General features: G+C 41.8%; 1 protein-coding gene and 1 long non-coding RNA gene across 2 annotated transcripts; both read left to right on the forward strand.

The window, feature by feature from the left end:
• The first annotated feature begins 143 nt into the window (after positions 1-143).
• Positions 144-7,275, forward strand: LOC112945111. The gene is made up of 2 exons (XR_003248953.1): positions 144-192; positions 7,118-7,275. It is a non-coding gene; the product is annotated as an uncharacterized LOC112945111 (long non-coding RNA).
• A 58-nt stretch (positions 7,276-7,333) lies between these two features.
• POPDC3 (popeye domain containing 3) lies at positions 7,334-11,338 on the forward strand. Its single transcript, XM_026036626.1, has 3 exons — positions 7,334-7,868; positions 9,658-9,766; positions 10,711-11,338. The coding sequence occupies exons 1-3, from the start codon at positions 7,378-7,380 to the stop codon at positions 11,026-11,028; spliced, it is 918 nt and encodes a 305-aa protein (XP_025892411.1). The 5' UTR covers positions 7,334-7,377; the 3' UTR covers positions 11,029-11,338.
• The last annotated feature ends 4,720 nt before the right edge of the window (positions 11,339-16,058 follow it).

Consider the following 16,058-nt stretch of genomic DNA (forward strand, 5'->3'; position numbering starts at 1 on the left):
CGTGGTTTTCTAGGCAGGAGGCTGCAGCAGGGCCGCGGGGCTCTCCCTACCTCTCCTGCGCCGCCTCCGCTCCGTCATGGGCCCCCAGAGCACGTCACTCCCGGCGGCGGCGGCCGCGGCGCCTCCCGCTGCCCGCGCCCTTCCCGCCCGTCCCGAAAGTTTCCCTGGCGCCCGGCAGGGGGCCGGGCACAGGTAAGGGGCGCGCGCGGGCGCGGGCTGAGCGCGGCCGCCCCCACGGGGCTCCCGGCGGGAGGGAAGAGCGGCGCCGGGGGTCGGGAGGCCGGGGGCTCCGCGCCGCCCCCCGGCCCTGCGCCCTGTGGGGCAGCGGCGCTTCCCCAAGCCAGCCCGGGACCTGACTTCCCTCCCACTCGCTCGGGTTCGCTTCCTTCCCTGCAGTTATCGGGTAACCCTCCCGCCCTCAACAAGTTACGGGAGAAGATGAGCTTTGAAATTTCCATTTGCTTTTGTACTTGGAGTTGTTTCTTAGCAAAGAAGCAGCTACAAGCAACGAAAACCCCTGTTTTTCCGACTGTAATACCCTGCCACGTTTCCTTCAGCTGTCCTGGGAAGCTTCGGGTTGCATGCAAGCTGTCAGTCACTTTATGGGCAAACATTTTACTGCGTTGATCTCTTGTAATATTGAATCATAGAGCCACCTGGTCGCGTTATAAAGATGTCATTGATGGAATCTGGCATCCCGAATTTGGGCTTTTTGCCATTCCCATGATTAATGGGAATATGACTGTATACCTGCAAGGAGAAATGTCTTCCCTGACCGCGGTGGATCGAGGCAGGGCTTCCCCGTCGGCACAACCGTTGCCGCTCCAGCTCTCCACAAAGTTCTGTCTGGTGCCAAATAACAAAGTAGAGTAAAATTTCAAGTGGGTGTTTTTAGGGCAGTGTCTTGCCTGCAAAGCAGCAAGTGCGCTGAAAATGCCTGGGAGGAAAATAGGTATGAAAACAGAAGGAAACATGATACTGTTAATTGTGAAGGCAAATTTTGTTGCTGAAGGAAAACCTTTTATGAAAGTTGAGAACACCAAGTTTATTAAGGATCCAGGAAAAGGGTTGCTAAATGAAACTACATTTAATCACTTTATTAAGTTTGCAGGCTCTTGAGAGATGAAGTTGTATTTTATCTTTTTTAAAAGTGTGTACATTGCTTTACATAAATGATTCCTGCTGCGTGTCTGCAGCTGGTGGTTCCGTGCATGTAGTTGGCCATGGCCAGGGCCACAGATAAGGAATCTACCTGTAGCCCTCATTGCACGGGGCACACAGCCCCAGTTTGAGAGTTTTGTTATGATAAGAAACTAAGAGTATTTTGACTCTTGCAGATAGCAGACTAATGGGAGTGATGCCCAGCCAGCGCTCTGTGTGTTTTGTGCTTGTTCCTTATTCCACCACAGCACAAGCTAGACCAGTAACTCCAACCCCAACCCCTCCAGCCAAGGTAGGCTGTTTCGGTAACCACGTTAGGACATCCTTGCTCCCTTTCACTGCGTTTGGAGCTCCTGGGGATGCAGTGTCTCCTGGCTGTGCTTGTCTTCGTGTGTTTGAGCAGCTAAAGGTACTTGTGTAACGGGGTAATCCTGGGTTGTAGCCAGCCAGGTGCACTGTGACAGCCCAAGCTCTGTGCTCATTTCTGTGCTGGGAAGTGAAGTCTGTGTCACATGCTTGGTTACATGGGAATGCATTTCCTTCCAGGGGCTCTCTGGCATCAAACAGGCTCATTCAGACTGGATTCTGCAGGGTTCAACTGCAGTTCATTAACACAGTTTTCAAACACTCGTGAAATAGCCACTGTAGCTGCTTTCTCTTTTAACCATTTAGAAGCTGAGCTGTAAAAAGAACTGAGCTTCTGTTTCACCTCATCTTTTTTATTATATAACACAATACGCAAAAGAGAAGCACTGAGTTTGGCCAGTCTATCAAAATTAAAAAGAAAAATCTGACAGCCTTTTTATGTTCTTGTCTCCTAGGCAGGTCTAAAAGGACTTTAAAAAAAGATGTTATTAGCTTGGTATGAATACCCTATATTTTTATAGTTTATCATTTTTGATTCAAATTGGAAGAAAAACTGTAATGTTTTTTCTGACTAGATACTGTCTAGAGGAAAAAAATAGATACCATCTTCAATATTGGTTTTGGAACAACAGAGGATTACATTGTATAGTTTACAGTGATAAATGAGCAATCGTTCAAGTACTGTAATCTGTGTATACTTAGCTGGTCTCTAAATATTTAAAGACTAAATAATAGCAGCTTCCCTGTATGCAGTGCTTCTAATGAACCTTAAGCTATTATGTGTTACTGTGTGTGTGTTTTTCTCTCCCACTGCTACTTTTTTTTCCCCACTTATTAAAAAGATTATTAGGGATTTAAGCAAATTATGAGTGGACTCATTTCATCCTAGCTGCATCCAAGCAAGCTCAGTGAACTGAAAGTTCTGGTGAAAGCCTCCTGCACAAGCCTCTCCACTAAAACCTTTCTGCCTACTTCATGGCAAATCATCTCTTGGTAAATGTCCTGCTTCGTGCTTTGAAGAAAAAAAAGACATTGCTGGCATCTCAGGCAGGGATTCTGGCTCCATGTGGTTGTATGTTCCTGCTGGGAGATCTGTGTGTGAGCAATAAATTCAGAGACACATCTGTCTTCAGTGTTGTGTATTACCTGAAATATCTTCTTAGCTGTTATCCAAGCTGGACTTCTAGATTTCATCGGGCAGAATAGCTGCTTAGCTTTCTAGGTATATAAATCTTGTTTATATTAAGTAGCTTAGAACAGAAGTCCAGCAGACATCATCATCATCATCGTCCAGTCTGACTTCCTGTAGAGTAAAAAGTAGGTCTGTAGTAAATCAATTCCTTTTTGAGTGATACCATGTTTAGAGTTGTATTAGATGTTAGACAGCATCCTGGCTTCTTAAATTCCTAGTAAAGGAAAATTTTAAAGCCATTCCATTAATTAATAACCTCTGTGGTGCATGCCTGCATACCTTTATCATCTGAATATGTCTAGTCTAATAATGACTGATTATCTTTGCATTTTTATTTGCTGGATTGAGTTGTCCTTCCTCCCCGATTATTGTTCCTTGTAAATAGGTATAATGGTTTGTGGTGAAGTTATTCTCTACACTGAACAGTCCTGCATTTCATTAGGAAAATCCTGATTTCCAATTCTGTAACTGTTGTTTTCCCTAGAATATATGAAGTATATGGATAATATATGTAGGACATTGTTCTCCCTAGAATATATGTAGTATATGAATAATATATGTAGGATATAAGAAGCCATATGAAGAAAGGTAAGATATGAGCTTATGTTGTTAGTTACTGTCCAGCCATATTGTTATGGTAAGTTAAGGGGACATATTTGCTAAATTTAATGAGCAGTTTATATTTGAACCTCTAACATGGCTAGGCTTGGTCATTGTCACGAGATTTAACTTGCCCATTGCCTAGATGGATGGGACCTCAGACACAGTTGCTTCTGCAGCCTTGGATGTCCAGGCTGCCCTCCTTGCCTGGATATTTGCATCTGACCACTGGGTTCCCCTCTCTTAGTTCCTGGAGCAACGTTATTGACCGCCAAGCCAGTTAATGTCTACTAGCTTTTAAAAGCATGTAATATTGTAGATGTTTGAAATTAGTGAGGCAAATCCTGCTAAATGCATCATCATCTTGTTTTGTGCATATTCTGTAAAGGAAAATCTTCCTTTGTGGTTGAAAATACATAGCAAACAATGTAGTTCATCTAAGCTGGCTCCGTGATCAGTTTGTGCGGCTCCAAGTCTTGTCAAAATGTGCACTGTAAAAGTCTGGAGGGATTTCTGGCTGAATACACAGTCTAAGATAACTAAAGGACAGTGTGTTGGAGGTCTGAAGAGCTTTGCTTTTTGACTCCAATGAAAAGCCTGAAGGGAAAGCTGCTCCTGGCCTTGGGATTTTTAAAGTGTTTTGCAGAAATTATTCTTCTGATTTAAACTCAGAGAGTAACCAACACTCCGAGCTTTTCAAAGATAGGATAGAGTTGTCAATGGGCAAGTAGGGTGAAATACAAATTTATTTAAGCAAATTATAATTTAAATAATTTATAATTCTTTGTGGATATGCTTCAGTGAATAGAAAAAAGTCAGGGGCAGGAGTTTTGCATTTAAATTACAATTCTATTGCTATTGACTATTTTAATATACTTCTTATATGAAGTTATAGATTGATGGCTGCTATTTATTTTGGAGAGTGTCTGTGAAATATTCCATTTACTTCTTTGAAACTCCAGAAAGCTTGTTAAATTCATCACTGTCTGGTGACAGCTCAGTTCTTCCAGAAATGCTGTTGTTTGTCTCAATTAATTCCGTGCAACTGTACATTGCCTCTCTAGTGGTGTGTGTCGAACTGGAGACAGTGGGGTGCGTGGCAGGATAAAATATTCAGAAATGTTTCAGCAATTCAGCCCGTATCAGCAAGGTAAGTCTTCTGCCTGAGTGGGGAGGACGTGTTTTCCGTGCATGTCTGGGTCCAGCAGCTGCAGTTGTTAATTTTGTTTCGTGTTAGTGGGAGTGTGGTAGCCAAATAGCAGGGGCTGTGCTCCGCAGCCAGGGCCTGAGACGGGCCTGTGTGAGACCTGCTTTCCTTGCCTCGAGCAGCTGACAAAATGCAAAGCCTCTGACATTTACACGGAGAAAACACAGTTTTCTGCAAGTTTATAATCAAAGATACCTTCTTTGAATGCAGTCTTCTGTCGAAGCTTGCCTGATCAGCACCCTCAAACTGAACTAGGGGTAGCTGTTCATCACCAGAAATTGGTGTGCCAAACGAGGCCAGAATCACGTTGCGTGCTCACTTTGCTGGTGTGTTTTTCTGACTGAGAAGCTTCTCAGTGCAGTGACGGTGTCTGTCCCAGCCGTGTACTTAGAAGCTCGGAACTGCAGTGTTGTTGTAGGCACTCTGTAGATGGCCCTCAGTGGAGGATGACTCACGTTTAGTACCACAGCTGGCCCCTTTTGCTTGTTTTCTTTCTTCCCCCTGCCTGCAGTATGTGAATGGCATAATTACAGTGACTGCTTGGAAGCCCTTGAGAGTCTCAAATGTGAAAGATGTAAAAGGCCTTGTGTAGCACTGTATACCTATCACAATAATATTTTTACAGCCCTCAAGTCCATACATATTCCCTGCTCTGTTTAGTACTTCATAACAACAACAAAAATGCTAACAGTTTTGGGGCTCCAACGGAGAGAATACTTCTATGATAAAAATAGGTGACCCGTCTCTTGCCTGTAGTTCACTGGCAGTGAGCAGGCCTGCTCCCTACCACAGCCCACAGAAGCCATTTCCCTTTAGCAGCAGTCTTCAGTGTTGCCACCGAGTTTGTTTCTGCCCGAATCAGCCTCTTAAATGCACTTCTCCCATTCACAGTCCGTCAAGCAGCTCAGAAGATTGTCATGTTGATGGCATTATATTCCGTGCCTCTCCTATTGCCCTTCTTCTTGTCCTGATGGACAGATGTCCTCCATGGCCTGGGTGACACTGCAGTACAGTATTTTTATTGGAAAAGTCTCGTTGTGCAAAATTACAGAAGTAAATGGGAATTTTCCATATAATGCTTTTTGTTTTGTTTTTTTTTTTCCCCTGATATATTCCAAGTACAAGCAGTTAGAAATATAGGATAAATTTTCTATGGCTTTTATTTTGTATATTATGACTGCATCTGTGTCATAAAATGGTATTTTGCTCCTTTGAAATTATTTAGACCTATAGTGTCACAAGCAGAGACTTTACAGCAATTCTATGAGCTAAAATACAGGCTGACTACACATGCTATCACGGTTCTGTTGGCAGAGAATCTTGTTTGGGTCAAGGGACAAATTCATAGCTATAAAGCACCCCATTCTCGTAATGCTGGTTCTTCCACTAAAGATGGATATTGAGCACGTTTGTTTCGGAAAGCTGCCCTGATCTTCAGCAGAGATGGCCAAGGCCATTCCCATCCCCATTCTCACAGAGGGAGAGGTTTCCTCCTAACCTTTTGCTTCTGAACTGTGTCACTCGATTCTATTGGATTGTATGGCTTTATTTGGCATTAGTAGTTTTGAATCAAGGAATTGGTGTTGGGTTTGGAATAAACTTAAAGGAATTAAAGCCTGGAAATATGGTATGGCTTTCCTCTAGGAATCGTTTCAGATATGACACTGTAAAAAGAACACACAAAGCCCTGCTGAATGATGCTGGCTGCTCTGGTAGTACTTCTAAGTATTGACTTCTGTGGCTCTTGGAAAAAGGAGCTCCTTTGCATTTTCTACTGCTTCTAATCTCACATTGCAAAGTGTATTGTTACTTGAGAGAGAGATATAGAAAGTTATCTTTTATTTCCTGTATTCTCTTGTTCCCTTGCTTCTCTCTTTCTATGTTCTTAAACACTTAAGAATATCTGGAAATAACAGGAAAAAAATCTTGTTAGACAAGTGTTAAACAACACAGTTATGTGCTCCATAACATGGAATTATAATTCCACATGAGGAGAACTTCTACTGTTTTAAAAGTGATCTGTAAATGCTGTCTGAAAAGTATTTTGCAGGATGACTTATTCCCTTTAAGTTCTAATAACATAATCTGTATAACGCTGCCTTAAAGCTGTGTAGCCTTCCTTGTATCTGGCAGCTTTTTGCCTGCCATTGATGGAGTAGAAAAGAACATCCCTCATAACACTTGGGTTTCCCTTTCTGTGATGCTTGGGGATGTATTTGGTTGTCTTCAGGGAAAATGCAGTTTTGTTGTTTCATTAATGATGACAGAAAGGGAAAGGAGGAAAAAAAGAGGGGAGAGGGATCAACAGAAATCTTGAGTTGAAGTGAGGAAGAAGTGAACAAGGGACAAGTGTTGTTTCTTCTGGTTCAAGAACGAGGTAGGGCTTCAAATCACACTGGCAGGTGGCAGGTTCAAAACCAATGGATGCAACTGCTTTCTCTCCAGTGACTTGCTAGGAATCACTGGATTGAGTTACCTGGGGAGCTGAATGATTGCACTGCAGTCTGTGGCTTTAAACAATACAAGGTTTTCTGGAGTTTAATTGCTGAAAATCATTTTATAAGTAATACCTCTTTTCTTTGCTTCTCTAGATCAGATAAAACTACAGATGGCAGAGCCAAAGCCAAGACAACGTGTGAACTGATGAGAAGTGACTTTGCCTTCTTAGAACATTAATTTCCTAGTGGCCCAAGATCTTACATGCAAGTGCAACATCACTACCAAAAGAGACAGTGACATGTGATCATTGGCCAGAAGTTGCAAGGATGGAAAAGCAAAGGACTTCTCTAGCTGTAATGCATAAATAAAAAATAAAAATAAACATTCAGCTGAATCAAAAAAAAGCCCAGCCATGGGAGAAAATGCAAGCTTTTGGGAAAGCTTGATATATGCACATCCTACCTGCACAACGTGGAAGCAAGAGGCAGAGGGATCTATCTACCATCTGGCCAGCATTTTCTTTGTTGTTGGCTTCATGGGTGGAAGTGGATTCTTTGGGCTACTTTATGTCTTCAGTTTGCTTGGATTGGGCTTTCTCTGCTCCTCTGTTTGGGCTTGGCTGGATGTCTGTGCTGCTGATATATTCTCTTGGAACTTTATACTCTTCGCTATATGCTTCATACAGTTCATTTATGTTACCTACCAAGTTCGGAGTGTGTCCTTTGACAAAGAATTCCAGGAACTCTACAGCGCTCTTTTTCAGCCCCTAGGAATCTCCTTAACTGTCTACAGGAAGATTGTCTTGTGCTGTGATGCAGAGGTGGTTACTCTGGAGAAGGAGCACTGTTATGCTATGCAAGGCAAAACCCCTATCGATAAACTGTCCTTGCTTGTATCAGGCAGGTTGGTATCAGTTTGTTCTGGCTTGCTTACTGTAAATATATTCTTTTTTTTTTCCCCTTCTTGAAAAGGAAAGCAAGAAATGCCTAATTTGTGTATTGTTTGTTCATTTTCCAGTAGAACCGATTAAATATTAATGCATGTAGTATAAATATTAACAGGCTAAATACACTTGTCTAGGGGACGGCACTGACATGTCAACACCATGCACTCAGGCTGTAATAGCTTAAAGAGTAAGGTTTTAAATCATCACTGTCTTTCAAGACATTGTATTATAGCACTTCCAGGTTTCTTAGATAAAGGGAACATAAATATGTCCCTCAGTCTTCACTGCCAGGCTGACTAACACATCTTTGTCATTTTTCCCTGCTAATATTATCTGAAAAAGGTCTAAAATGTAGTTATGAAACTCAATATAGTGAGGTAAACTGTAGAGTATGTTGACTGTAACTGCTTTGTAGGAGATGGAGAGGAGGAATAAGGAAGAAAGAGGAGGCCCAACAACCCCGTGTATTACCAACGGGCACAGTGATGCCCTAGCAGGATGGGCCTGGCCAGAGCTACAGATCGTGTGGCCCTTAGGAAGGCCCTGAGCCAAAGTGACCCCCTGTGTGTGCTCCTGGCTTAGTGGAGGCCCTTCCAGGAGGGGTCCCTGATGGTGCCTTTCTGAGGGGAAGTGCACTTCTGAGGGACCTCATGGTCTCACCCCAAGGAGAGAATGCATAGCCAGAGATAACAAACAGTGTCTGTCTTGGATGGTTTTGATTAGATGCTTCTCAGGTGCATTTTGACAGGTGTGTGGACAGAAGAAACTTCCAGGCAGCTTGAAACTTGGCTGACAGGAATACCTGTAATGAGCAGTAGGGATTTTATGTAGTTAGCCCTGCAGTCATCCTGTCTACTGCATTCGTGGGAGCTCTCCAGAAGGTACCATCTGGCATATGTATGCATATAACATACCTACCAGTTGGCTCTAGATGTACTGAAGGAGGGGTGTCCATCCTTCTTTGTGCACTGCCATGCAGTAGTGGTGCAGGGAGTTCTGTTAAGTTATTTTGTGCACAAGAGGACTGCTACCTGTGCTTTTGCAAGAAGCATAAATCTCAGTCTTGAGCAGATGTGAAAACAGGGCTCCCACAGCTCAGTTATGTCCTTGTAGGTCAGGAGGTTCAAGTTTCCTGCTCATGTCCCTTCTAACTTAAATATGATCAAATGTATGCAGGGAAAAATTCTTGGGCCTTTACAGAAAACTGCAGGGATGCCCTAGGTCCGTGCTAGGATTGGTCTTCCCTGATCCCCCGGCTTCAGACACGGTCCTGTGGCAATGCAACACCTGCTAAACATGGAGAGAGCCCGGTGCATGACGTGACCCATCATCCTGCCTGCCTCAGCGCCTTTGTCCCCTCTAAAATGTGTGTTTGCCAAACCAGGACATGCATGCTCTGGCTTTCCAGCAAAGGCAGCAAACGGGTCTCTGCACATTGCTCTTGCAGCTCTCCCCTTCTTGGCAAAGTTTGCAGGTGGCTGCACAGACCTGCCCCAGGTAGGAGAACATGTCTTGAGGAGACCTGGAAGGGTTTTTGTTCCTGTTGCATGACTGTTTTGGACTGTCACCCAGCCAGACTGATCCAGCTGTGTGCAAAACATTGCATGGTTAGCGTTGGCCAACGTTTACTTTTTGCTATCAAAGCTGTATTTAAACTCCTCACAATATTAGAAATAACACGTTCTTGTTGCAGTCCTTCCCACTGTACACATAGTACTAACAAATTAACACATCTTTTCTTGGTAGGATCAGAGTGACAGTTGATGGAGAGTTTCTGCATTATATTTTTCCTCTTCAATTTCTGGATTCTCCTGAATGGGATTCACTGAGACCTACAGAAGAGGGTATTTTCCAGGTAAAAGTGGAGAGTGTTTTTTTGTTCTTTTGTTTTGTTCTTTTTGTTTTGTACTACAGGAAGCTGATCAAGCGTTAATCTGTGTAGAAATAATTACCCATTTATTTGTGGGTTTTATTTGTAAAATTAAACAAATTTGGCCTTCTAGTATTTGGGGAAGTTCCCATTCTCACTAAATTGCTATGCTGTTTGTGTCTTCCTTGTGCTCGGTTTCTTGTTAGAGCAATCTAGGTTTTTCTCAAAGCTCGTCTCATAGTTAGGTTACGCTTCCCTTTCTCGGGCTGTGCTAAAATCCATACCCAGGAGCGCACCCTGGCAGGAGGTGGGTAGAAGTTTGTGCTGAAGAGGCCTCAGGAGGCAAAGCTGAGCTGGGCAGCCGGGAAGGTTTGTGCCTGGGCTACAAGTGGGCGTAAGGAGGCAGCGTGAAGCGTGGTGGCCGTGTGGGCTGGCACCTACAATCCGTGAGGCCTTGCAGTGGTGTCACTTGACGGAGGGCAGGATGACGAGCTGGCTCCTGCTTGTGACCGATCCCATGGCCCATAGCTCAAGGGGGAGGGACATTTGCAGCTTTCTTGAGATCTGCTTTGCCTGTCCGAGCCGCGCAGAGCAAAGCAGGTGCACAGAGCAGGATGTGGGGTGTGCAAGGAGCCTGTGTCCTGCCTTAGGCTGCTGCTGGCAGCGCCGGCACTCGTGGCTGTCACTGAGACTGACAAGATAGTCATCGGTGGCCATTCCTAGTCTTCTTTTTCACGTGTCTTTTGCATGCAGTACACCTCACAGCGCTCGCTAGCTGGATTAAATGGTTTTAATTGCAGTAGCTGCAAAAGTAGCAGCGTAAGTGACTGATGAGGAAAAGAGAGAAAAGGAGAGAGGTTTTTGAGCAAGGGTGGCAGCAACGGTATCACCGATCATCATCTAGCTCCTTTTAATTTTCTATTCTATAGGTAACGCTTACAGCAGAGACAGATTGTCGATACGTGGCCTGGAGGAGGAAGAAGCTGTACTTGCTCTTTGCTAAGCATCGTTTCATCTCGCGCCTGTTCTCAATACTAATTGGAAGTGACATTGCTGAAAAACTGTATGCCTTGAATGACAGAGTGCAAGTGGGGAAGGGATTTAGATACGACATTCGGCTGCCAAACTTCTACCATGCTTCGCTTCCAGAGACACCTACAGTGAAGTCCTCTCATCACCTCCAGAGAAGTTCTCCGAGGCGGAAGCTGACGGGTGTTGCAAATTGTGACACCTCCAGGAAACAATAGTGAGAAGAAAACTTCTACTGTAGTCATTCCCAGCACTGATGGGGAAATACAAAACGCTGAAGCAGAGTGAGAGCTGGTGAGGTCAAATTTGACAGAAAAGTGCCATTTACTTTAGTTGAAGTAGCTTGAATTCTTCCCCCTCCTTGTAGAGCCAGCTGGTTGGCTTGTCCATTTTGACTAATCGTGCGATACGTTTAGTTTCTTTGGATTCTTTTATTGTTACTTTTGGAGGAAAATAAGTCATAATAAATTGAAATGTTACTGTGATTGTGATGGCCTCTACATTGTGCTTTAAAAAAAAGCACACTATATGTGATCATACATTCTCAAAAATATTTTTCATAAAGAAGTCAGTTTTATCTTAAAACAAGTATTTCAAATATAGCAATTTACTTGTATCATTCATATTTATGCCACACAAGTCTTGTCTCAATTAACATGGGGAATATTACAGAAAATGACTTATATCTTTTTTTTTTTTTTTTTTTTTAAGAAAGGACAGGTTTCAAAATGCACAGCAACGTTCTTTAAAGGAAAACAATAAATTCCCTCCCATAAGTGGTCCATTTCTCTCAGGCTATCCTAAAAAGACTTCTATGTGAAGACAAACATAAAAGTAATGATGTTGATTAATGTAGGCCTTCATAAAGCAATAGTAATTGCTGCAAATATATAATAGGGAAATGGCTGTGTAGTGTTTCTAATAGATTGTAATGCTATAGCACCTAGATTTCCAAGGTGTAAGTGCCATTCTTGACATGTACAATAAATACAGTTAATCAATCAACTGCCCAACCATTGGAGTTTGTTTCACAATATCCTTTTGAGCCAGCTTTGTCAGGAAGAAATTACTTAAGAAAGAGCTACAGCAACAAATAAAATTCTTACTTAGCTTCCAGGGTCAGCTCTCTGTGCCTATGGAATTCTTGATGTAAAATGCACTCTCTGAAATGCTGTGATGTTTTAATAATGTATAGGAGCACTAGCTCAAGCTTTGGTAGGCGAAAGCTGGTTTTGAACCTTGAGGTCATTGTGCCTTGGGGGAGAAGTGCTGCGAATGCCTTTCCTCAATCACATTCCTGTTTCTGTGCCCGAGGCCTGCTAATAATCAGAAAATACGAATCATTATTATTTGATAAGACAATATTGCTGCTTGACAGACCAAGGTGGATAACATTTTTAATAATTAAAGTTAAAAATTTCTGGACTGTTTGGTAGGACAGTTATTGTGAGTGTGTATGTGCAGGTATACATATAAGCTTCAGAGTTGTTGCTGGAGGACCTAAAATAATGATATAACCCCATGGTTGAAAGATAATCATGCAGCATATTTAACCAGGTTATTAGAAGTGTAATGAAAATACATGTCTGAGTGTCCTTCAGTGTAGAACAGATAACATTGTACAAGTTATGCTTTTGTCTTCACATCTTTTTCTCAAAGAGAAATCTGCCTAATATAAATCGGATAGAGCACTGTAACATGTAATGCGATAATCCCCAAATTGTTCTAATAGCCTCTCCACATTATATCTTCTGTGTTTATTGCTTACTCTGTGAAGTCTCTGAGAGACAAAGCTACTTAGGTTGGTCAAAAGATTAAAAAAAAAAAAATGAAAGAAAGGTTCACTGAGGGCTATTAAATGCAAAGGCCAGCTCAGGAATTAGTTAAGGCACAAACTGCCAGAGGCTGGGAGGGTACACAGGGAGAGTCCGTGTGCCCTGATCTTACACTTTTCATTAGGTTGGGGTTGGAGATGGGATAACAACTAGGTGGCCATTTCACATAACTTAGCACAGTTACTGCCATGCAACTTCTGCAGTGGGTTAGTATCATCCTGTCTGCCTGTGGTGCTCAGTTCCTGAAGCTGCCAAGATGCACAAATGTTCAAAACTTTGCAAAAAAATAATGCATCGTCTCTCATACATGTGGCCAGTTGCACTGAATTTTACATTCCAAGCTCCACTTCGGCCAGCTAAGCTACTGCTGGTTCAACATTCCATTCTTTTACACTGTTTATAGCAGAGGATTCAAAAATATCCTTCCCCATCTCTCATTCTGATAAAACATCAAGAATTTACAAATTTCTCTTGCTCTAATGAAGCTTGAATCAGTATGTAGTTTGTACTTAGCCTTATGAGTTAACACTCTAGAAGCATAAAAAGGTGTCACTCTAGAAGCATAAAAAGGTGTAACTCTAGACTCTGGCATAATATAAAGCATCAATTCATATATTATACTCTTTTCTGCATTGTGCATGTCAATGAAAAAACTTGCATTAACTTAAATATGGGCAGGCTTTCATAAAGTAATATGACCATCCTGACCTTCCAAGCAAGACCAAGGAATCCTGCCCACTCAGTTTTTGTATCAAGTTTACATATTTTATTTAAGCTGCTGCATACTGCTTAGAAAGGTGCCTGCTGTTGCATGTGACGCTGTGCTAAACACAAAGAGATTTTCTTTCTTCATGACTAGCACATGCCTTAGTTTCAGCCTAGCTTCCAACCACACTCCCTTGTGGGGTTTTTTTTCATGGTAAGATCAGTTACTATCAGAAATCTCTACTAGGATACAATACAATTGACTCATTTTCTGAACGTGCTCTTAGATAATCTTGTTTAGCTTTTGCTAGGATGCTTTTCAGAATTTGTGTCATTTAAAAAAAATAATTTCCATTTTTTAACATCTGTTTCAGTCATGACTAGCCGAACATCTCAGCTATAGAATTCAGGGCCTATATCTCCAGTAATAGATCTATACACACAGAAAACTGGAAGTGAGACAAGACCTCCCTCCTATCCCTATGATTTTAATCATGACAACAGCTCTTCTACAATATACTGTAAAATACACTCTGGTATGTGACTCATAATATAGTATTTGGGATGATCTACATAATTTATATAAATAATAAAGTGCTCAGCCTGATGTCAGTAAAACAACACGATTCTTATACTATCACATACAGCCAGTTATAATCTATAGGTTAATAAAACACTTTGAGAAGATGAAGCTCTGACTTGAACATACTCAATTTCTTCTTGTGCTTTTATTCGGGAATAACGATCAGTGAACTGGTCAGGCTCCCTTAATTTTAGAAATTCTAGAAATTTTAGAAATTTCTAAATTTCTAAATTTCTTTTTTCTAGGAAAAAAAAAAAAAGAATAATGGAGTCAGCACTGCCCTGTGAAGTGAAGATGCTATTGTGAATCCTTTTCTTTATTTACAGTGATTTTCCTTTAGTCACATCTTAATCTTTGAACAGTTCCTTTATCTTCTATGGGATTATGTCAAGATTTGGACATTGTTATATTGGATATACTGGATATTGAATATATAGGTGAGAGTGGTAGAAGCTGGTGCCCACCGTTCTTTGTTCATTCATCTGTATCAGTCAATCCACCAGTTGCAAGAATTGGGAACTTCTTGCAGGTTTTATATATAAAAAGGCTTATTTTGACCTGGAATTGTAGCAAATAAGTTTAGAGAATGCACCAAAGTACTGTGAGATCCTCAAAGCCTCTCTTGCTTTTTTATGGGCTTTTGTGGCAGGTTGACTGCAGTCCTTTGGAAGAGAAATGGTCCGTGGCTTAAATAAGCGTAACACTAACCCTGCAATTCATCGGTGAGGTAGGAGTTGTTTAACAAGTAGTACCTTAAGTGCAGGTAATAAAATCAAGCGTTTTTCACTCCAGCTCAACTCTGCTCAATACTGCAGGATCACAAGGGTGATAAGCAGAGAGAAGGATCCCTCTGTACTGTTGTAATTAATAATGCCGTGCAAGGGAACTGGTAAGCACTTAATGAGAGATGAGTTTATGTGGTTGCCTATCAGTCCTGCGTTTTCAGGAACTGATCATCATGCAGCAAATCAGAAACTATGGCAGTGTCATCTAAGGAAACTCAGGACGAGAAATTATATACACATATAAAGTGATCTCTGCTAAGAACAAACTGGGAAACTGGAATACTCTTTGGCTGAAGGTGAATAGCTTTACCATACCTTGAAATAGGCATTTCCTTGCAAGAACTAAATAAAATATTGATGCCATGTTTCCAGGAGGAAAAAATCCTCCACAGTATTGAATTATTGTAAATTATGAATACAATACATATTTAGATGAAACATACATTTAAAAAAAATAAAATGCTGTTTCACTCATATAAGCAGGTGTTGCAAACTAGCTCTTAAAAATCATACAAGAATACAAAAAATCCATAACTCTCTAGATTGAAAAAGAAAACCATTTAAATAGAAGAAACAGTTGTGATCATCTACAGCCGAATTCAGAGAAATTAACAGAATACAGAAATTAACAGATTTTCTTCTCTTCTATTTCTGCAGTAAGTGAAAGTATACTTTTCCCCAAAAATGTTACATTTTTTAAGAGTACAAAATAGATACCTTACCAAGCTGATTGAGTAATCTCTTTTGAAAATACTTATTTTGATTGTATTAATATGCATAGAAATGTAGGCTCGGGTTTTCTGGGGAAAAACAGCTCCATTTTTTTTCCGTTTGCATAATTCATGTGAACTTTTGTGTGGATTTTTGTGTCTGCCGTTTCTCCTTAATTCTCTGCAAGAGGCAGAGGCAATAAAAGCTGCAGCGTGCCTTCTATTGTACTGTTCAAGTTGTCAGAATTAATTGGTTAAAAAAAAAAAGGATGGCTGTGTAGCGCTTGAATGGTCTGGTATTAATAATGCACATTATTAATACCATAAATGAATAAACACGGCGATGCTGAAGGACTATTTGCTAATTCACTCTGTTATTTTAACACTTACGGTCTGCCTTCGCTGTGGGGTGTGAATCAGAAGAGTTAATGGAAGTCGCCCGTGTAAATAACGCCACCTCATCCCGCTGAATCCGAGCGCGTAGGTGGAGCTGCACAAGTGCCAGCGTGTGGGAGAAGGGCAGCACGAGCCTGGCACGTGAGACAGCCGTGCTCGAGGGGGCTCCAGCGGGAGCTGCAGGGCGTCCGTCCCTCCGTCCATCTCTCCGTCCATCTCTCTGTCCGTCCCGGC

Source organism: Nothoprocta perdicaria, unplaced genomic scaffold (assembly GCF_003342845.1).
Source record: "Nothoprocta perdicaria isolate Ctin4 unplaced genomic scaffold, notPer1 scaffold_182, whole genome shotgun sequence".
Classification (NCBI taxonomy): Eukaryota; Metazoa; Chordata; class Aves; order Tinamiformes; family Tinamidae; genus Nothoprocta; species Nothoprocta perdicaria.

What these genes read in the sequence shown, in the direction of transcription:
- POPDC3 (XM_026036626.1), top strand. Translation starts at nt 7,378, where the DNA reads ATGGGAGAAAATGCAAGCTTTTGGGAAAGCTTGATATATGCACATCCT. An exon ending in TCCTTGCTTGTATCAGGCAG is followed by an intron (nt 7,869 to 9,657) that starts GTTGGTATCAGT and finishes TTTTCTTGGTAG; the next exon opens with GATCAGAGTGACAGTTGATG. An exon ending in CAGAAGAGGGTATTTTCCAG is followed by an intron (nt 9,767 to 10,710) that starts GTAAAAGTGGAG and finishes TCTATTCTATAG; the next exon opens with GTAACGCTTACAGCAGAGAC.